The 23,133-nt window shown below is 42.6% G+C and overlaps 1 protein-coding gene across 1 annotated transcript; it reads left to right on the top strand.

The window, feature by feature from the left end:
• The first annotated feature begins 3,074 nt into the window (after nucleotides 1-3,074).
• On the top strand, nucleotides 3,075-6,315 carry LOC139460680 (acetylcholinesterase-like). Its single transcript, XM_071242159.1, has 3 exons — nucleotides 3,075-4,546; nucleotides 5,713-5,900; nucleotides 6,209-6,315. Exons 1-3 carry the CDS (start codon nucleotides 3,075-3,077, stop codon nucleotides 6,313-6,315), a joined length of 1,767 nt encoding a protein of 588 aa, XP_071098260.1.
• Nucleotides 6,316-23,133: the final 16,818 nt, after the last annotated feature.

The raw sequence follows: 23,133 nt of genomic DNA, 5'->3' as shown, positions 1-23,133 counted from the left end.
GGGATCGGGTTGTCAGGCTTGCTGGCTTGGTTGATGCAGTTATATTCGTTCTGAATATCTCGTTGTAATAAAATCGGTATCTGTAATCAAATATACATGTAACACCGCCTATTGACTTCGAATTCAAAGGGAAACTTTCTCCTTTCTTACCTCAGTCGAGGCGAACAAAAGGAGCTACTAGGTCACATGTGGCAAACATCGTGACTACTGCTTTCTTACGCACTGAAGGTTCGGGCGAGACACGTACACAATTACTTTTAAGTACACGCATATGTGTGGACTGCTAAAAGTAGACCCTTGAAGATCCGGGTAGAGGAGAGGTCTTCAACAACCCATGCTTGCCATAAAAGGCGACCATGCATGTCGTAAGAGGCGACTAACGGGATCGGGTGGTCAGGTCCGCTGACTTGATTCATGTCATCATATCTCAATTACTTAGATCGATGATAAGGATATCAATCACTGCATTGTCTGGGAGAGTCTCGATTATTTACAGACCTCCGTCGTGTAGTGTAAAACAAGAAACAAACAACAGTGGTATGCAATTGTACGGTTGTTTTTCGGTTGTTGCGGACGGTGCATAATCGAATCTGAACCTGACATTCCAGTGATTGATATCATGAGCATCGATCCACGCACTTTGGATACGATGACATACATCAACCAAGTCAGCGAGCCTGCCCACCCAATCCCGTTATTTGCCTCTTTGGCCTAGCATAGGTTGCTGGGGCCTATTATACACAGAGGACCCACCCCTACCCCCACCCCCACCACCACCACCACCCACCCACCATGGATGCTCTTTAAGTAAAGGGCCGTCACCTTTGCCTTTGGTATCTTCGTTGGGTATTAGTGACTACGGTTACGTTTGGGATTTAGCACACAAATACCTTTCTCCTTGGTATACGATAAAACGATTGACGGGTACGTGCGCTTGGGAACAGACTTGGGCGGAATGTCAAAAGCTTCTGAAATGTCAACGCACTCGTGCAGTCGTGCCAACTGTCTACTTATAGTAGTGTTGACCTAACCGCGGTGTATGACCATACAAAGCAAGTAATATGTGATAGGGGGCCTCGGGTGGCCCAGTCGTCTTAGGCGCCGCGATTCGCTGTGCAGAGTTGCGTCCCTTGGGAACGCCAGAAAACTGTGATTGTGGGTTCGAATCCCAGTTCGCGCCGATTATGTTTCTAGGTTTGTCAGCACCATACCCGTGCCCGTGGGTAGGGGCGGGAGTAGGTCGCCCGTCGTTTCACAGCTTTACGTAGCACAGTCAGAGAAGTGAAGCGTTATATTTTGAATATATTTCGTGGAACATAGACAGTGCTTGCGTGTCGTCATTCAGTAAAAATGTGTAGCTGACAACAACATTGAACCACATCTAATACCACAAATATAGAGGTGGACATTCTATCAATGGATACCCCTTCAGAACCTACGCCGAAACGTCGTTCCTAATTGTAATAAAGAAGTTGTTCATCCATATATTATCCTTACGACAGCTTCTGGACAACGGTTATGATAATCGTCTATGCGTGCAATTTTAACAGCGCTTTAAAGTCGGACAGGTCAAACAGATTGTTTGAGAAGCGACCGATCACTGTACAAACATCACGTTGAAAGGTTTTCAAGGAGAGCAACGGCTCCTCTATTCAAATACAAGTTGGAACCTACTGGGACGGGTGTGTTTCACACAGGGCACACATCTCTACGGTTGTATAACTGCATTTTTTGTGTTGTCTATCAAGGTAAGATTTATCGTTTTTCTTGCAAACAAAGGGTATCGCGAGTTTTGTCGTCGCGAATTAAAACAGGTGTGGAAAATTGAATGAGATCTTTACTTTCATAGCTTGATCAATGTGGGTTATGGGAGTTAAAAGATGGTATAAGCGTTTCATGAATTGCATGAGAGAAATGAGACAAAATTGGTCGTTGACTAGGCTAATTGCACGTCAGCACATCCAAATTACGTGGAACGATGCTTCTGGTGTCCTTCAATGGACAAGAGTTCCTGGGGTGTTAGAAATTATACCATTAAGATTTTGTTTGTATGTATGTTTGTTTAACGCCGCACTCAGCAAAATTCCAGCTATATGACGGCGGTCTGAAAATAATCGAGTCCGGACCAGACAGTCCACTGATTGACATCATGAGCATCGATCTACGCAATTGGGATCGATGACATCCATCCACCAAGTCAGCGAGCCTGACCACCCGATCCCGTTAGTCGCCTCTTACGACAGTCATAGTCGCCTTTTATGGCAAGCATGGGTTGCTGAAGACCTATTCTATCCTCGATCTTCACGGGTCTCACTGACTTTGGTTGATAATCCCTCAGTCGTACTTTGGTTCAGTGAAATCCTCTTTTGTTTGAGTTAGCAATTGCATGTAGTACGCCGAAGTCAGCATTAGCCCAACTATGCCTCCACGACCCGCCAATAATCGAATATGAGCCAGGAAAACCAGAAATTGACATCATGAAGCCAACTGACAACTTCAAAGTTTCACTTCCATGATAAACGATTTAATTGTCAGCCAATCTGAAGGCAATACAGACATCCCGAAAACGCACAATCAACCCACCAATGCCCAAAATAACAACAACAAAAACAACACAAACAACAAATCTATCAGCCGAAATTTCACCCATCAGTTAGTGTTCAACCCGACGAGCTTTCAACAGTAAACCTGGAAGTGATTCCTGGACAATAAGGGTTAAAGCAAGGCATTAACAACATAAATCACTTATACCCTTAGCGAAACCCTTCCTTGGTCACCTTCAAATTCCTTAAAATATAGATATAATTCATTATTACCATAAAGCGTTACTCGCTCAATCAGACATGCATTAAGTCTAGGGTAAACTCATGCCACATCAGAACTGCATGATGTTTTTCTTTCAAGCTGACAAGGTGATTTAACTGAAATACTGTTCACGACTCTCAAAGTTACACAATCTTTAAGACCCATTTAAATTCGGTTCAGTGTTATTGAAGCTCAACCACTCACTCGCTCATCTCGACCCTACACATGACTTGATAATGATTATATTTTACATATTTTACAGACAAACCATGACGCAGATACTGCTGTGCACACTGGTCTCCTGCCTCTTCACAACAGCACAGAGAGCGTCTGGACAGGAAGTCGACACCACGCATGGCAAAGTTGTTGGTCTGAGAGCTTCCGTCCTTGGCAAGTCCATCGACACGTACTATGGCATTCCTTATGCTAAACCCCCCATAGGTGATCTTAGGTTCAAGCACCCACAACCAATTGACCCTTGGCGACCAGAGGTCAAGGACGCACTTTCAATGAAACCATCGTGTCATCAAACAGCTAAACCTGCAAACGGAATGCCTTGGAGAGCAATTCCACCCCTCTTCAGTGAGGATTGTCTCTACATCAATGTATGGGCGCCAGCTAATGTCACATCGAATGAGAAACTCGCAACCATGGTATGGATCTATGGCGGAGGGTTTGTGACTGGATCTATTAACAGGCCTTTGTATAATGGTCAGTATCTTGCTGCTGAAAACAACGTCATCGTGATGTCCATGAACTATCGCCTGGGTGCTCATGGCTTCTTATATCTTGGACCTGACACGTTTCCTGGTAACCAAGGTCTCATGGACCAGGCTCTTGCCCTGCGGTGGATACAGAACAATGTTGAAAGATTTGGCGGGGATGCAAGCATGATCACCTTGTTTGGAGAAAGCGCGGGGGCAGCATCGATTGGGCTTCATTTGTTATCGCCCATATCACGCGACTTCTTCACGCGGGCCATTCTTGAAAGTGGGTCCCCATATGCAACATGGGTATCGATGGAACCATCAAAGGCTATCAGAAGCACCAGAAGACTTGCAGAGCTGTCGAGCTGTTCTGGAAAATCCGATGCTGACATTTTCCAATGTATCAAAGACCTGCCTTCAGAAACGATATTACAATATCAGGCTCTCGTTGGTGGTGCATTCATTCCTGTCGTGGATGGTTATTTCTTACCAGACTCTCCATCATCTCTCGTGGAGAAAGGGCAAATGAAACAAACGGAAATTCTCTTGGGAGTCAACGAAAATGAAGGCAGTCTATTCCTCCCAGCAATTATGCCAACGTTATTTCCAGTATTTGCAAGTCAAATAAATGTCAATAAAACACAGTTCCTAACAACTGTTAAAGCGATTGCGGCATTCAATGGTCAATCATCAACCATGGTCAAAGCAGTTATGGCTCAATATGCTGAAGTACAGGTCCCATCACTACATCCAGACTACGTGGACACTGCCTGTAACGTGGTTGGAGACAGCTATTTCGTATGTCCAGCTGTCAAACTTGCGGCCTCTTATTCTGTCAAACAAAACGCATACTTGTATTCCTTCAACTACCGGCTCTCCTCGTTACAACTACCGCTATGGATGGGAGTGCCTCATTCGTATGAGATCGAGATGGTATTTGGGCACCCTATCGGAGGTGCCATTCCTGCAACTGAGGGAGATAAGTCAACAAGTCGGAATGCCATGACATACTGGACAAACTTTGCTAAAACAGGGTAAGTACGTCGTCGCATAGATACAAAAGGACGAATGTTGTTGTATACATGGCAATGATTTAGCCGTGCGTCTGTAAACAGGAACTAGATAAATGCACAACGAAACTCTGTGCCATTTAGTGATTATCTGATTGTTGTTTAACGCCGCACTCAGCAGTATTGAAGCTACATGGCGGCGGCCTGTGAATAATTCAGTTTGGACCAATCAGTTTGTTGTTTAACGCCACAATCAGCAGTATTCAAGCTACATGGCGGCAGCCTGGGAATAATTCAGTTTGGAAAAATCAGTTTGTTGTTTAACGCCAAACGCAGCACTCAGCAGTATTCAAGCTACATGGCGGCGGCCTGTGAATAATTCAGTTTGGACCAATTTGTTTGTTGTTTAACGCCAAACGCAGCAGTATTCAAGCTACATGGCGGCGGCCTGTGAATAATTCAGTTTGGACCAGTCAGTTTGTTGTTTAACGCCAAACGCAGCACTATTCAAGCTACATGGCGGCGACCTGTGAATAATTCAGTTTGGACCAATTTGTTTGTTGTTTAACGCCAAACGCAGCATTATTCAAGCTACATGGCGGCGGCCTGTGAATAATTCAGTTTGGACCAATCAGTTTGTTGTTTAACGCCACACTCAGTAGTATTCAAGCTACATGTCGGCGGTCTGTGAATAATTCAGTTTGGACCAATCAGTTTGTTGTTTAACGCCACACTCAGCAGTATGCAAGCTACATGGCAGCGGCCTGTGAATAATTCAGTTTGGACCAATCACTTTGTTGTTTAACGCAACAATCAGCAGTATTTAAGCTACATGTCGGCGGCCTGTGAATAATTCAGTTTGGACCAATCAGTTTGTTGTTTAACGCCACACTCAGCAGTATGCAAGCTACATGGCAGCGGCCTGTGAATAATTCAGTTTGGAAAAATCAGTTTGTTGTTTAACGCCAAACTCAGCAGTATTCAAGCTACATGGTCGGCGGTCTGTGAATAATTCAGTTTGGACCAATCAGTTTGTTGTTTAACGCCATACGCAGCATTTTTCAAGCTACATGGCGGCGGCCTGTGAATAATTCAGTTTGGATCAATCAGTTTTTTCCTGCTCAATTAAAACTCAACCCAGCAAGTGGACAATTGTTATGATGTTAAACGGGAGGCACTTTATTTGACAGCAACCCCAACCTGCCGGTAACACCCAGCTTCCAATGGCCTGGATACAACACGATGGATGAACGCTTCCTTGTCTTCTCTGAGTCTGGACAATCCACAGACCAGGGCATGAGAAAGCAGCAGTGTGTTTTCTGGAACAGTCTCGTGCCACTGATCAACAAGAAGGAGGAAACATCTACAGACTCTGGCAGTAGGTGCCGTTTGTCTGTCTCTCTGTCTCTCTGTCTCTGTCTCTCTCTCTGTCTCTCTCTCTCTCTCACCCTCTCTTTCTCCCCCCTCTCTCCCTCTCCCCCTCTCTCTCCTCTCTCCCTCTCTCCCCCTCTCTCTCTCCCCGTCTCTCTCCCCCCCCCCTTTCTCGTAAAACGATAAACCAAAAGCCTTCTCAAAACCTGCAAATACTACGTACAACTTATGTTTACACCGTGACAATGTTCGTTGAATACATGCATAATAATAATGTCTCAAGCAGACTCAATATGCCTGACTCTTCTGTTTCAGCAACAACTGAGAACGTTGTCTACAGATGTCACACCAGTGGGAGCAGACTGTCATTCACTGTGGACATGTGTCTAGTTGCTGTACTTGCAACTTTAGTAAGCCTTTGAACATGGAGCGATATCCGCAATGTAATTATTGAAAAACCAAATTGCGTTTGATGTGTGTAACGGGTAGATTTCGATACCCCTTTTCACCCGTATTGGTGCGACTGTACAGTCAAATTTAAAGGTAGGCATCGTTCACTCATTTCACAAACGGTGTGTGGACTTGTGTATTGAAATCACAGGGAAGTAGTACAATGTTCACCCAATAATCGGTTTGTTCTGCTAGAAAATTTCAATCGAGAATTCCTGAAATGTGCAGAAGGGGAATTCCTTTATGGCGTATTTACCCCACGTACACCTTTAGGTCTTCCAGTCTTTAACATAACTCTATGACGATGTCTAATACATTCAGAATCAAATAACAGGAACTGGTACATACAAATCGAAAGCCATATCTCCGTTTATCGATAATTATATATAAGTGAGTGAATGAGTATGGTTTTAGGCCGTTTTACGCAATATTCAAGCAATATCACGGCGGGGGACACCAGAAATGGGCTTCACACATTGTACCCATGTCGGGAATCGAACCCGGGTCTTCGGCGTGACGAGCAAAAAGGTTTAACCACTAGGCTACCCGACCGCCCCTATATACATATAACCAGGCTTAAATAAAGGCTTAAATAAACCAGTTTAATGAAATCGCGAGGTCTGTGTGCATTTAGACACATATTGTTCATTTAGGATTGGTAACAGAAGAAAAATTGCAGACATGCTTATATAATTAAGCATTATAGTTTTATTAACGTGTCTGATTTACGAAGCCATTTGAAATAAGCGAATGCTGGAATATGATATTATGTCACTAACTCTTACATTGACAAATTACAGCAAATGTCGTCATGTATTGGATGTGCTGTATCAATGATTTGGCAGCAAATAAACTATGATACCAGTTTCAGTTGGTGTTTTTGTCGGTACGATTAGTAAAGTTGAGTAGTTTGGCTTACATGTTACAGCTATACAAACACATGTTGGAATGTCAGGGACAGTGTAACACTATCCGGGGTGGCCAAAGGCTGTGTAGGCAGATGGACTTATTGTGATCATCAGAAGAAACAGTTATTGGCCCACGGTAATAGGAATAGGTGATGGTCATAGATCAGACAGTTTCTGACCAAGAGTTTCCAGCTTATTGAACTGAGAACTTGGGTATCGTTGATAGCCCAATTCCTGAGTGTTGTTGTTTTAAGTGTTTAGGAGGTCGCCTTCTGCCTAGGCAATTTCGGCTGACCTGGCCCTCTTTGGGACTCCTGTGTGTGAGTAGGGTACACCGATCTATTGTGAGTTTGGTGTTCACATAATTTCTGTTTTTGTATTGATATGATTTCTATTTTCTTATATTGATATGATTTCATTTCTATCCTTGGCTGCTCTGTTTATATACGTTCGAGTAGCATCTCTCAGAAATAGAGTTAGTTTAGCCTTCGCTATTGCATCTCTTGGCTTTAGGAGATCTATGACAGATAGCGGATCTAACTGCAATTCTGGTTTTAACCTAGCCCGGGCTGGGGCATGGTCTTGGCATTCTAGTAACACGTGATCAATGGTTTCAGCCTGATTGCAAGATGAACAAACCTTGTCATAGTGCTTTTTGTGACCGAGTCTGAGGCGTGAGATAGCTATTTCATTTGAGTATGAGTTTGGCTTTTGTTGGAGCCATCTGCCGATCTAACTTGCGTCCCATTGGGCTTGCAATCTTTCTGCTATGGAGGCTTTGATTTTGCTTTTTATCTCTAGTTTACTAAAGGAAATAGGCTTTATATCCGCTTTGTCTAGAGCTAGCTTCGCCAGTGAGTCTGCTTTTTCATTTCCATGAATATCTATGTGAGAGGGGATCCAACACAGCTCCACCTGTTGCCCTTGGTCCGATAGTTTTGTATATTTGTATTGAATATTGTTGACTGTGTTTGGCCTGGAGTTTGATTTTCTGCCACTGATGGCCTTAAGTGCACTTAGCGAGTCTAATAGGACGACTGCCTTTGCTTCCGGAAGTTCCGGAATGAGTTTGAGTGCATGATGAATTGCCTCCAATTCAGCCGTGAATACTGACTGACCATCAGGCAAGCGAACTGGATGTGCTTGGGGTTTGGAGCTGTGGATATGGATCCCGTAACCAGCACTGTTGTTGATAGGATTCTTGGATCCATCACTGTATATATGGGCCCAGCTGTCCCAGGTAGTTTGAATTTTAGTGATAGCTACTGATCGTAGTAGGGTTGGGTTTTCTTTTTTAGTGACTTCTGATGTTAAAGCAGTGTCAACTTTGGGAGTTTTTAAAGTCCAGGGAGGGTGTAACCCTTTGTAGAGACTTTCTGGAGGCTGAATGTCATCACAATTGTGACTTCGAATGAGTTCACGTACTAATATTCCAGATGGCTTTAGTGAGGGATTTTTTCGAGCTAGGCCTTCATCTCGAGTGTTTTTGTCTTGCCATATCTTTTTAACCAAAGGGTTTGATGTTCGTCCCCACAACGATAATATTGCCTGCTCTCTTCTTAGTTTCAATGGGAGTTCTCCCGTTTCTACTTGTAGTGCTTCTAGTGAGGTGCCTGTTGCTGCGCCTGTGGCAAGCATTAGGGCTTTGTATTGTATTCTGTCTAGGCGCCTCAACACAGTATTTGATGTTGAATGAAAAGCCTCACAACCATAGTCAATTTTTGATCTGATAAGAGATTTGTAGAGGTCCAGCTGAGTGTCCCTCGATGTGCCCCAAGATGTGTCTGAAATGAGTGGCAGTGTTGCCAGTTTAATAAGCTGGATGCTTGTTGTGACATTCTGAGAACTTGAGTATCACTAATAGCCCAATTACTGACTGGCAGTGTTGCCACTTTATTAAGCTGGATGCTTGTTGTGACACTCTGAGAACTTGGGTGTCACTAATAGCCCAATTACTGAGTGGCAGTGTTGTCAGTTTATTAAGATGGATGCTTGTCGTGACATTCTGAGAACTTGAGTATCATTAATCGCCCAAATACCGACCGGCTAATGGAGGACCTTTGTTAAAGGCTGGGGCAGGGTCACAGGTAATCAGTTAAGGAACCCCTTTATGAATAGCACCGTCAATGAGGTCGGTAGAGAGGCAGAGAAGGGCGCTAAACACTGAACAGGACCAGACCGACAGAGCAGTCGAGAAGAAACGGCATAAGAACACCAACAGCCACACGAGCCAACAGCCACACGAGCCAACAGCCACACGAGCAAACAGCCACACGAGCCACAGTCATACGAGCCAACAGCCACACGAGCTAAAAGTCATACGAGCCATAGCCACACGAGTCAACAGCCACACGAGTCAACAGCCACACGAGCCAACAGCCAACAGCTAACAGTCGACTCATCGCTCAGAAGGCCAGCACACTAGGACCAGCTCTAGTCACACTTGGTCACGCCTGAAACAGCCCACAGCCTCTCTCACAGTCTCTGCCACGTCGTTGTTAACTGTTAGTAATACCACCGTATAAAGAATACTTATTAAAGCTGAAACCATAGACCGTTTGTCTGTTGTGCTACAACAGTGTCGACCCGGTACTTCATGAAATATCGCACGTGGTGATGTCAGGACGTTGTCGCATTATTGGCATTCCGGGACAGAACGGGTTATCACTAGCTATCAACGATTGCCTGTGGTCATCCCTGATTGAGTGAGTGAATTTGGTTTTACGCCGCTTTTACCGCTTTTAGCAATATTCCAGCAATTTAACGGCGGGGGGACACCAGAAATGGGCTTCACACATTTTACCCATGTCGGGAATCGAACCCGGGTCCTCGACGTGACCATAAGGCTACCCGACCGCCCCGGCGATCCCTGAGCAATACACATTCTCATCATTGGAATTTCCTCTGTACATGGTGATTCCACAATACCTGGTTTTGTATACCCTGAGCATTACAAAACGGGATCGGTCCTCAGTCCCCCACCACCTCCGTGGTCTAGTGGTAGAGCGGAGGGTCCGCGGTTCGATCCCCGGCCGCGTCATACCAAAAGACGTTAAATACCAAAAGACGGGGTGTAGAGAGACATATGTTTTTAAGTAATGATGATAAAGACGGGCCGGGCCGTTCTGTTTAAAAGTCGCACTACAAATGACAAGTACAAGTATTACAGTCAACTAGAAGTGCATTTAATTTTTTTTAAGGTAATAAGAGGGATGGTGCCTACTGCTTCAAAATCACACAGTTTAAGTCATCTACTTTCCCCAATCGGGACTAACATCATTAAAGACCCGTGAAGATTCCAGGGTAGAATAGGTCCTCAGCAACCCATTCTTGCCGTAAAAGGCGAGTATGCTTGTCGTAAAAGGCGACTAACGGGATAGGGTGGTCTGGCTCGCTGACTTTTTTGACATCATGCGCATGGATCAATGCTCATGCTGTCAATCACTGGAATGTCTGGTCCAGACTCGATTTTTTTACAGACCGCGGTCATCTAGCTGGAATATTGCTGAGTGCGGCGTTAAACAACAAACAACAAACAAAAAAAAGCGGTTGGTTGTTGTTAAGGCTTTATACTTCACGTGCGTTTTAATTCAAATTGTATGAGTGACGGGTGCTGCCGGTAGAGCAGGACATGCTTACCCGTTTCGTGAACACTGACTTTCAGTGGTCCATTTAAATTACTGTCACATTGCTGTTTTGCATTGCTGTGCCCCTGTAGCCCCCCTCTGGACCCGTCTATGACTGGGGAAGGATGACCCTTCCTATGCCGCCGTAAAAAAGTGGGTAGCAAAGTTTAAAGCCTGGTGAGTATCGCCTTGAGGCACATTACAAAATGTTGTTCATACATATAACAGTGAATAACATGGAAGTTAATGTTAACTATAGTGACTTAAAATTTAACGTCGCATCGGCATTATTTCACCCATAAAGTGACTAATGTTAACTATAGGTGAAGGTGAAGGTGAAATGAGGTTTAACGACATGCATGCACGTGTGTGTGTGGCTGCTTGTACAAGTCCGGACTAATGCCGATTTATAGTGCTAGCTCACTGAGATACCATGCCGCAGTTTAACATGAATACCCCACTCAGACACAGTATACTGACCAGTCCTTGTTTTAGCCCCTTAATAACGAGCACAAGACAGGGTAACAACAAGTACGATCTTTTAACGTCTTTTGGTATGACGCGGCCGGGGATCGAACCCCGGACCTTCCGCTCTCCGGGCGGACCCGCTACCACTAGACCACGGAGGCGGTCAATGTTAACTATAAAGAAGAAAGTCCTATATATATCCTCAAGAAGAGATGGGCACTCGGGTGGCTTTACGTCATGTAAATCTGATGTTCGAACTCAGTCTTGATAGGTATCTTAGAATAACTTCAGTAGATTCTGAGAAGACGTTCCCCATTACAGACAATATGAACCATAAAAAATAACAATGACCAAGGACCGTACTGTGCATGCACGAAATCTAAAAAAATGTAGCAAGAGATGAACTCTGGAATAATGTAATTTATTGCACCAAGTTATCTCTTAGATAGGCATGCTTTGTTTGTTTGTTTGTTGTTTAACGTCGCACTCAGCAATACCCCAGCTATATGACTGCGTCTGTAAAATAATCGAGTCTGGACCAGACAATCCAGTGATTGACATCATGAGCATCGATCCATTTTATTCTTGTAGTTGTATTCAGTAGTTTCTGAGAAAACTCGTCTCCGCAAAATGCACAAAGTTGAAATGCACGGAGCAAGGGCCATAACTCTGTAAAAATGAATTTAAGACACCAACTCATTTAAAATCATGACCAGCAAGAACAGTGTGTAAAATGTGGTTTCACGGTTGGTGAGGAGTTTCATTAGCTGTTTAGATGTGAAGCCTTTGGCGGTCGGGTAGCCTAGTGGTTAAAGCGTTCGCTCGTCATGCCGAAGACCCGGGTTAGATTCCCGACATGGGTACAATGTGTGAAGCCCATTTCTGGTGTCCCCCGCCATGATATTGCTGGAATATTGCTAAAAGCGGCGTAAAACCAAACTCACTCACTCACTTCTCCAGTGGCGGTCTATGTACATGCCTCAAGATGTCTCTGAATGGCCTAATATGTATAAATTAAAAACATGTTTATCCAGCATTAGAGTAATGATATAAAAAAATGTCCTAATTCATCAATACCATATTTAGAAATGTTGAAGCTGTTCGAAAACGTATATTAGATTCTTGTTACTTTATGTCTGTCATATTTCATTGTAACCTTTGATGACTAGGGGCGGTCGGGTAGCCTAGTGGTTAAAGCGTTCGCTCGTCACGCCGAAGACCCGGGTTCGATTCCCGACATGGGTACAATGTGTGAAGCCCATTTCTGGTGTCCCCCGCCGTGATATTGCTGGAATATTGCTAAAAGCGGCGTAAAACCATACTCACTCACTCACTTTGATGACTATGTATTTGCACAATTCTGTCATCTTGTTAGATTCTTGTTACTTTATTTCTGTCATATTTCATTGTAACCTTAGATGACTATGTATTTGCACAATTCTGTCATCTTGTTAGATTCTTGTTACTTTATTTCTGTCATATTTCATTGTAACCTTTGATCACTATGTATTTGCACAATTCTCCTGTCATCTTGATACTCATATTTTTATTATTATCATTATAATATTATGAATTTATATTATAATGTTTCTCGTGTACCATCGTTGGTGGGTTTTTCTGAGAATAAACTGAACTTATATAAGTAGTTTTTGAGAAAGTTCGTCAAAATTCAGAGGCGCACTCCTTCGTGGAGGATACACATATCATACTATGATAAGTTTACACACACAAAGGCATTATGTACATCATTCACAAAAAAAGGATGTTTTCCAACAACAGATGAAAGGAAATCTAAGGTGAGGTAAAATTGTGTTTAACGTCGCGTCCAAGATTATTGCACTTATATAGCGACGTGCACTAGTCCGGACATCTTCCCGAGGCAAGGGAGTTAACTGACTTTAAAAGTCCAGTTTCCACCCTTGTCGAAATAGGCTGGAATTCCTGGGATCGATCGTAGCGCCACCAGTGGCTATTACGAGTTATGTCCTTTCTATGCCTCTCCTACTGACCAATCTGATTCAACCTCTCGTATCACTTGCATTTGCTTCAAACAAAACGGTGGCGCCCAGTCAAGACAATCTGATCGATAATCAAGATCTATATTGTGATAAAACGAGTCTTACATCGCGAAGTGCATCAAATCACGCGAACACCTTGATTAAAAACATATAAAGATGTAGAAAATATCTGTTGACAACGAGTTAGCGGTGCACATGCTTTGCAAATCCTGCAGTCGACCAAAATCTGCATTACACTTTACGTACCGGATTTCGATTTCGGTTCGCGATTTTGATTGAACTATGCATAGACTCGTTAGTCCAGCCAAAATGTAACTCCATAATACCAGCCTAGTTCGACAAGGGTGGAAACTGGACTTTTATAGTCAGTCAACTCACTTGCCTCGGGAAGATGTAGTCCGGGCTGATGTCGATTTATAGTGCTAGCCCACTGAAATACCATGCCGCAGTTTAACATGAATACCCCACTCAGACACAGTATACTGACTCCCAGACGACCAGTCCTTGTGTCAGCCCCTCAATGCCAGGCAGCAGACAGGGTAACAACAAGTGCCATCTTTAAACGTCTTTTGGTAAGACGCAGCCCGGGAACTAACTCCACGGAGGCGGTCTCAACATGAAGAAGATGGTTGACATTATTGTATTGTAGGTTGTTTATGTGACGGCGACACTTCCCTATATTTTGTGTTAGCCCCTTTACGCCGAGCGCCAGACAGGGTAACAACAAGTACCTTCTTTTAACGTTTTTTGGTAAGACGCAGCCCGGGAACTAACTCCGGACCTTCCGCTCTCCGGGCGGACGCTCTACCGCCAGACCATGGAATCAGAGTAATAACATGGCCTCGATGATCTCCTTGTATTTTTACTTTCAGCAAATGATTCTGCAGCTTTACTGCTATATAGCTGTATTCAGCATAGCTGATATACACACGTTCTCCGAGATAGGCAATATTCTGAGGAGTACTTCTCAATCTTTCAACCTGCCGCATTCGTGTGCTCCGAGACAAGCGAATGACCATGATTCCCGTTTTAAGGCCGAGATAGAGTGCATTATGATTATCATCCAGAGTTAGGGCAAAAGTTGCAATACCTTTCCGGATAAGCTTTGCATCCTCTCCATCATAAGAAAGTGAGAAGAGCTTTTTCCGACTACCGACATACAGGATTTGTCTTGTTGTATCAAGGCAAAGTGCCAGCGGAGGAGGATGGTCGTCACCAGTGATGTCTTTGAAATATTTACCGTAAGGTGTCATCCTAATTACAGAGAAACGGGGTTTCCGTGTAGCTAGAAACACGAGTTGTTCACCATCGTCCACTGCCATGTGCGTGACTTGATGGTGTTTTTTAACAGTGACACAACCTTTCCTGTTTAATGGGCATGATTGGATGGACTTTTTGTTTTTTGAAGCCACCAACACTGTATGGAGGCTTGGGACATATGCAATGGCAGATACGTCGCTACCTCTTAAATAACGATGATCCTCAAACGCTAACATTGTAGGGAGCTTTTGGCTGAAACGCGTCATCCTCTTCAGCTTGATTTGGGCCGCCAGTAGTCGTGTCGGTCTTTCATTTCTCACTGGAAGAATATCACATTTACATACAACGGCATGTAAAATCATTATTAAATTCCTCCACAAAGGTTTTTTTAAAGCATGGAGGTTTTCAATTTCATTCTTTTCTACGATTGGTTGGGTGGTTGTTTCACGCCGCACTCAGCAATATTCCAGCTATATGACGGCGGTCTGTAAATAATCGAGTCGGGACCAGACAATCCAGTGATTAATATCATGAGCATCGATCCACGCAATAGGGATCGATGGCATGCATCAACCAAGTCAGCGAGCCTGACCACCCAATCCCGTTACTCGCCTTTTACGACAAGCATAGTCACCTTTTACGGCAAGCATGGGTTGCTGAAGACCTATTCTACCCTGGAATCTTCACGGGTCTCTTTTCTACGAAAGCCCATTAGGACAATATTGGTATTTTGTTTTTGATTTCTTTTAAAAGTCGTAATTACGAGAAAACATTCGTAATTACGAATTTTCAAAACTCGTAATTACGAGAAAAAGTAGTTTATAAACAGATTCTATTTATTGCTCTGTCATTATATCACGGTGATTTTCATAATCATTGTAGAAGTCGTAATTACGACCAGACAGTCCAGTGATTGTCATCATAATCATCGATCCACGCAATCGGGTTACGATGACAACAACCAAGTCAGAGAGCCTGACCACCCGATCCCGTTAGTCGCTTCTTACGACAAGTATTGGTTGCCGAAGATCTATTTTTACTGATATTCAGAGATCTATTATATAATCTTCACCACTATTTTGCCTTTTCATCCACTGGAATCTGTTTCGGCAGATAATCGAGACTGGTTGTTCCCTGGCATTGACGTTAAACGCTTTATTTTAAGCTCTGTTCAGAAACTATTTTTTTAATTTCAGATTTGACTTTAACTTACGTTTAACTTTAGAATAAAAATAGAGGATCTTGCTCTCTCTCATCAGACTGCCCTGTAGCACGCCAAAACAACCGTAGTTATTTCTTCTTCATTTCTATGTAAGCCAATACAATATTAACGTAATTATTCATTAACCGGGACCCGTGAAGATTCTGGGATAGACTAGGTCTTCATCAACCCATGCTTGCCGTAAAAGGTGACTCTGCTTGTCGTAAAATGCGACAAATGGGATCCGGTGGTCAGGCTCGCTGACTTGGTTGATGCATGTCATCGATCCCAATTGCGTGGATCAATGCTCATGATGTCAATCACTGGATTGTCTGGTCCAGACTCGATCATTTTACAGACCGCCGTCATATAGCTGGAATATTGCTGAGTGCGGCGTAAAACAACAAACCAACCAACCAACCAATTCATTATTCGGAGGCGATGGGGTAGCATCACACTCATTCACTAAATATTCTCTATCCAATTCTGTTAATATCACTACGAGAGCATTGCTAACATATTTTCGACTCCACTTGCTTCCATCTTTGCCAATACTACACAATTACTTCCATAGGTATTTCTTCTTCAAATACATCCCTCAAATTCATCAAATAAAGTATTTGAAAGACATCACTCACGTTTAATGCACTGTTGATTGTTCGATCTGGGGAGAACAATCCTTGAGTACCTGTCGGGGCACTTCATCCGTCTTGGTGAAGAGGATCTGTCTTCATCCTAGTTAATATGAAACAATAACATAGACTAAATCATCCTCTTGTCCATCCGCAACACAACCTAACAATAACCATGGGAACAGGTGAGGTGAAATGGGGTTTAACGTAACGTTCAGGATTATTGAACTTTTAAGCGACGTGTATGCACGTGGCTTTACTAGTCCGGTCTAACGCCGATTTCACAGTGCTAGCCCACTGAGGTACCATGCCGCAGTTTATTTTGAATACCCAACTCAGATACGACTCCGAACAGACCAGTCCTTGTTTTAGCCCCTTAATGACGAGCGCCAGGCAGAGTAACAACAAGTACCATATTTTAACGTCAATGGTATGACGTGGCCAGGAATCGAACCCCCGATACAAAACATGTTTTATTTGGAATATTTTGATTTGTATTAGGCTTCGAACTTTGTATATATCTGGTACCACACAAGTCCATGGAACTGAAACAGATTTATGTTTGTTTGTTTGTTCTTTAACGCCGCACTCAGCAATATTCCAGCTGTATGACGGTGGTCTGTAAATAATGAGTCCAGTAATTGACATTATGAGCATCGATCCACGCAATTGGGATTGATGACATGCATCAACCAAGTCAGCGAGACTGACCACCCGATCCCGTTGGTCGCCTCTTACGACAAGTATAGTCGCCTTTTACGGCAAGCATGGGTTGCTGAAGACCTATTCTACCCCGGATCTTCACGAGTCCCCTTTATCCCCTCAATAAAAGATTCATAAACAGTTCTACCTCAATGCTCCTTTTTAAGAAACTTGTGCCTGCGAAACAAAATCACATGTGACCATGTCCTGCCACAAAAGTCGATGAAACTTCGGTTTATATAGCCTGTTGGTGCACGTATTTGACTGTCATGTCAATTATAGTTCTCATTCCTAACTTGGGCACAGTTGTTTTAAATCTATTGCTGAAATAATTTCAAAAACGGAATTTACTTACAGAATCATTTTTATCTTTACACTTTTATCGGTTCAATCCTGTCTACTGAGGGCCTTGAAATGGTCAGTTAAACCCCTAGGCTAAGACTTTGAGTGCAGAGGGGTTCATCTGAACATTTCAACGATTAAACATCGAAATCCGAGTGGTCAAAACTGTAAACCATAGATAGTGAGTGAGTATGGTTTTACGCCGCTTTTAGCAATATTCCAGCAATATCACGCCCGCGGACACCAGAAATGGGCTTCACACGATGTACCCATGGCGGGAATCGACCCCGGGTCTTCGGCGTGACGAGCGAACGCTTTAACCACTAGGCTACCCCACCGACCCGTAAACCATGGCTAACATTCGTTCAAAGAACCCAATCACCTCAAGAACTCTGTGCTAAACTGTGAGAACATTGTGTGAGTGGGACCTGCGAGGTGCACATGATATATGTTCTCCGAGCCTTTTGCACATGCACCTTGATCTTTGGCGACTCGGGTTATGAAATGCATGTACTTGGGCAAGTTTGAATTCATATGGAGAAAACTTGAGCATATTTATAAATCCCCTAAATATTACTTGTCCTTGATGATGGGCATATTATGAGCAAACATATCCCTGATTAACATAAGAGTAATTTCGTCTCTATCTGTTCATTTCGGTGGACGAAACGTTACCAAAGCACACGTAAGGACCATGCATAGAATAACAGGGGGCACGGGTGGCCCCGTCGTCTAAGGCGCCGCGAATCTCTGTGCAGAGTTGCGTCCCTTGGGTACGCCAGAAACCTATGATTGTGGGTTCGAACCCCGTTCGCCCCGATTACGATTCTAGGTTTGTCAGCACCATACCCGTGCTCGTGGGTTTCACCGAAGTGTTAAACGTCTGAGACCTGCATCACTTCGAGCTTTTCTCCCACATTAAGCTGACACGTCGGATTTAACTAGACTACTGTTAAAAGCGGCGTTAAAACCAACTCACTCACTCACTCACAGAATAACTTGTTTTGCATTGGTAAACTTACCTTAACCGCCCCCATTTATATTGCGATACAATATATTTTTTTCCCCATTTGATTGTAAAGGGTTAAACAACAAACAAACAGAAAAAAAGGATAATAGTTTACACGAAGTAAGTACCTGGTTTGGATTGAGATAAACTGTCTCTTCTCCACGTGTTTGTAAAGGGTGTCTGGACCATGTCGCAATGCAGGCAAGCCTTGATACCCGATATACACAAAACGTGCACTTATTGAACTGACGACAATGTTCTCTGCATTGTATGGGTCCTGTGGGCTGCTTCTCTAGGAATAAGGCCCCAGTGACGCCCATCCACAGAACAACGTAAGTGGCTTGGTATATGGATGCCGGCATCTCTCTCCGCTGCTTGGACTGCGTGCAAAACCAAAATCTTGGTATCACAAATATACAGTAATGTGCCATTAAGCTATTGAGTCTGGACCAGACAATCCAGTGAGTGACATCATGAGCATCGATCCACGCAATTGAGATCGATGACATGCATCAATCAAGTCAGCGAGCGGGTGGTTGATGCATGTCATCGATCCCAATTGCGTGGGTCGATGCCCATGATATCAATCACTGGATTGTCTGGTTCAGACTCGATTATTTACAGACCGCCGTCATATAGCTGGAATATTGCTGGGTGCGGCGTAAAACAACAAACCAACCAACCAGCCTTTATTTCTAGACATCGGCATAACTTATTTCACTCTTGAACATTGAAGTCAAAAAGGAAAACTACGGACTATTAAACAAAAACGTGAAAAAAAGTAGAGCTGTGGTACAAATTTCTGCACTATAATTTTTCAGTACTATCCAAACATGTGAATATATCAACAAACATCTGAAATCATTTCTATGGTTAAAAACATATTTCCAATCTTCGAGAATTTGATATTTCCATGTTTGAAATGACGCATTTCAACAGTGGAATGTTTAAAAACCTATGGAAGGTGAGCTATTTATACATGTACATGATATAATTTCAGAAATGGCACTGTGAAAGTATTCCCGATCCTTACTTTTAAAGACAGCTAAAGATATTGGATTAAACTTTGAAGACACTTTTCATTGAACTTATTAGGATATCAAGGAAAGGCGAAACATACCTGTCCCCGGTTTGATGAATGGTGTCTCAAGCAGTGAATCTTTTTCTGCACTGAAGAAACAGTGTCTCCTCGTCTTGATTTAGAAACAGTATTGTCTTACCATAATCACGAGGCGAAAAATACGAAAAAGGTCAGATTTGTTTTGTGCAGTTAGTGTAAAATGATTTATGAATAATAAATGTCTCAGCGATCGTTATGGCAAATTGAATATGAATGAAGGTTCCAAATCACTAACGCCGCCTTCAAAAGACAGAAACAACACGTTTTTTGCCTGTTTACATGCGCCATTCGGGTGAAAAGTTCATAATTGAAGGATTTGTTTATCCATGTGTTTTGAATTCACAATGCCATTTAGAAAGTGGTCAAATGTAACAAATGTTATATTTGGGATAACAATTTCTTAGTAAAGTACAGATTATCGTATTTTTGGAGGTTGAGTCCCGTCCAGAATTCGAACCCACACTGCTAGGAGGGCACCTAATTGCCAGCACACAAAGTCAGCGATCTAACCCACTCAGCCACCGAGGGACCCGTGAAGATTCCAGGGTAGACTAGGTCTTCAGCAAGCCATGCTTGCCGTAAAAGGTGACTATGCTTGTCGTAAGAGGCGACTAACGGGATCGGGTGGTCAGGCTCGCTGACTTGGTTGATGCATGTCATCGATCCCAATTACGTGGATCGATGCTCATGATATCAATCACTGGATTGTCTGGACCAGACTCGATTATATACAGACCGCCGTCATATAACTGGAATATTGCTGAGTGCGGCGTTAAACAACAAACCAAACCAAACCAAAACGAATAGGCAATTGACACAGGAGCATGAAAACTTTACATCGCGACATTGGTCAAGTGTTCTCGTGTTCTCGTATTCTCAAACCTTTTGTGTCAATGGCCTACACAGTTATTATGTAACTATTTTAAGAAGAAGACATTGGTCAAGCGTCGCAATCTCGCGTTCTCGGATCTCGGGTGTTTGTGCCAACTACATGTAGATTATTATAATATGTAACTATTTTTAAACGGGCGAGATCGCGACTCTTTAACAAAAAAAATCAGCAACTTCATAACCATGATTACCTGCTGCAAGGATAAATAATGAGTCTGGACCAGGCAATCCAGTAATTGACATCATGCGCATGGATCCACGCATTTGGGATCGATGACATGCATCAACCAAGTCAGCGAGCCTGACCACCCAATACCGTTAGTCGCCTCTTACGACAAGCATAGTCACATTTGACGGCAAGCATGGGTTGCTGAAGACCTATTCTACCCCGGATCTTCACGGGTCGACATTCAGGCAAGACGTAGTCATCCCCATGAGCGCGAATCTAGCCAAGACGTTTAAGCTTCGTGTATAGCGTTGAACAGATATTGTTGCAAATGGTCAAACCTTATAAATTAGCGAGAATGGATGAAATTCGTTATCAAATAAAAAGAAACAATAGCGTTTTTTAAACATTTACTGCAATGAACACAAATGTCACCGACCCACTTTTACAAACATGGAAACGTCATAGAACAAACCAGATGACGTCACCATTGGACGTAACTTACAATAAAACGGGAACCAGTCGCACTATCTTCAACGATTTCATGAATTACTTTCTTCTCGTATACCTGATTTATTTGCTCCACATAAATATTTAAATTCCTTCTTTGCCTGAATATATTTAGTACAAAGTATGCTATTATTTGTTTTCCTGAATTTGTTCAGTATATGATACTTAAATTATTATAACTGATGATAGCGTCCCAACAAACTTTTTATATAAGTGATGAACTTAAATGAAACATGTTGGATGGTGTGGTTGGTTTGCTGTTTTATGCCGCACTCAGCAATATTCCAGGTGTATGACGGCGGTCTGTAAATAATCGAGTCTGGACCAGACAATCCAGTAATTGATATCATGAGCATCGATACACGCAATTCCACCAAGTCATGGAGCCTGACCACCCGCCTCTTACGACAAGCATAGTTGCCTACTAGAAATCATAGGATATATATAATAGTATATGTTCTGTATGTATGTACATAACATACACAAGTGAAAAATCAACACACTTCTGTCGAGTTTACCCATTACCTGGTACCGTCTGTAGTTTCCATCTTCTGCTAATTCCCGTTTCACCAAAGGTATGCACTCATGTAAAACTGACCCGTGAAGATCCGAGGAAGAAGAGGTCTTCAGCAACCCATTGCATTCTTGCCGTAAAAGGCTACTATGCTTGTCGTAAGAGGCGACTAACGGGATCGGGTGGTCAGGCACGCTGATGCATGTCATCGATCCCAATTGCGTGGATCGATGCTCTTGATATCAATCACTGGGTTGTCTGAAGACCTATTCTACCCCGGATCTTCACGGGTCGAAATGAATTTGAAACTGCAGAGACACTACTCAGTGATTATCTTTCATCTTATTTTGACTCTGCGTTCCCTAGGAGGTCTTAGCGTGCAATACCCGTACGGATAACAAAGCAACACGGCCCTTAAAGAATTCCTCTTTATTATTTGTCATTCTGTGCCAATATTTGGTTTTCAATCAGTGAATGATTTCCCTACATCAATTCCCAGTTATTTGTGTATCACGCTCAGGACTAGCATATCAACATAAAAACTAAAGTACTCACGGAAATATAAAAAACTGTTTTTTCGACCTCAGATCTTAAATTAATATACAAAATATGTAAATATTCAAACAACTAAATTAGTACTAATTGGGCCGTGGCACAAATACAGCGTATCAAATGTTTTTATGCCTTTTTACACGTAAAAGTGTGTATAAATGTGAATAAAACAGGGCATAACCAGGTGTAAGTAGATCAAGGTGACCTATGACACCTTGACGACAGGTGAGAACAGGTGCATAATGCCTACAGTCTGTTTCTGCTATGTCAATTTGGACTCAGTTTTATTTTTGAATGTTGAAAGTGCCGACAAATTACCTCCTGTAAAGTACATTTTGTATTGTTCACTGAGATCAAACTAGCAAATCCAGACTAGTACTTTTCGAGTTGTTTTGGTATTTCGTATTTATAGCTATGTAACACTTTGTGTCGATTTTTAAATTGAGAAAAACAGTTTTTTTTAATTTCCGTGAGTACTTTAGTATATCTAGCTTCACAATTCAATAATTAGAAACATATAACGAACTCGTCATTTCAAGCTTATTTCTACAAAAGCTTTTAAGACGTCTAGCTCGTTATTATTCATAAACACACAATAAAGTAAAGTAAAATAAAAAATATTCTCTTTAATGGCCACATAAAAAAGTAAGTGTGTCTGTTTTTTACAGTGACTATTTGTCATTTGGAACCAACATTCATATTTAATTGGCCATAACCGATCGCTGAGACATTTATTATTCCCGAACCCTTTTAAAATAACTACACAAAGCAAATCTTACATGCATCGCACATTGACCATGGTACGAAAATAATGGTAGTAAAATCGACCTCGAGAGTACAGGGGACATTGTTTACTTAGTGCAAAACATAT

The sequence above is a fragment of the Haliotis cracherodii genome, unplaced genomic scaffold, assembly GCF_022045235.1.
Source record: "Haliotis cracherodii isolate W230 unplaced genomic scaffold, xgHalCrac1.p SCAF_14, whole genome shotgun sequence".
NCBI classification, from domain to species: Eukaryota; Metazoa; Mollusca; class Gastropoda; order Lepetellida; family Haliotidae; genus Haliotis; species Haliotis cracherodii.
Note: the sequence above shows the minus strand (reverse complement) of the source record. Positions and strands in the feature narration are given on the sequence as shown.

Bases quoted from the DNA above. Each gene is read 5' to 3' on its own strand.
- LOC139460680 (XM_071242159.1), top strand. From the start codon at position 3,075: ATGACGCAGATACTGCTGTGCACACTGGTCTCCTGCCTCTTCACAACA. The intron at 4,547-5,712 runs GTAAGTACGTCG...TTTATTTGACAG, and splicing joins ACAAACTTTGCTAAAACAGG to CAACCCCAACCTGCCGGTAA. The intron at 5,901-6,208 runs GTAGGTGCCGTT...CTTCTGTTTCAG, and splicing joins AACATCTACAGACTCTGGCA to CAACAACTGAGAACGTTGTC.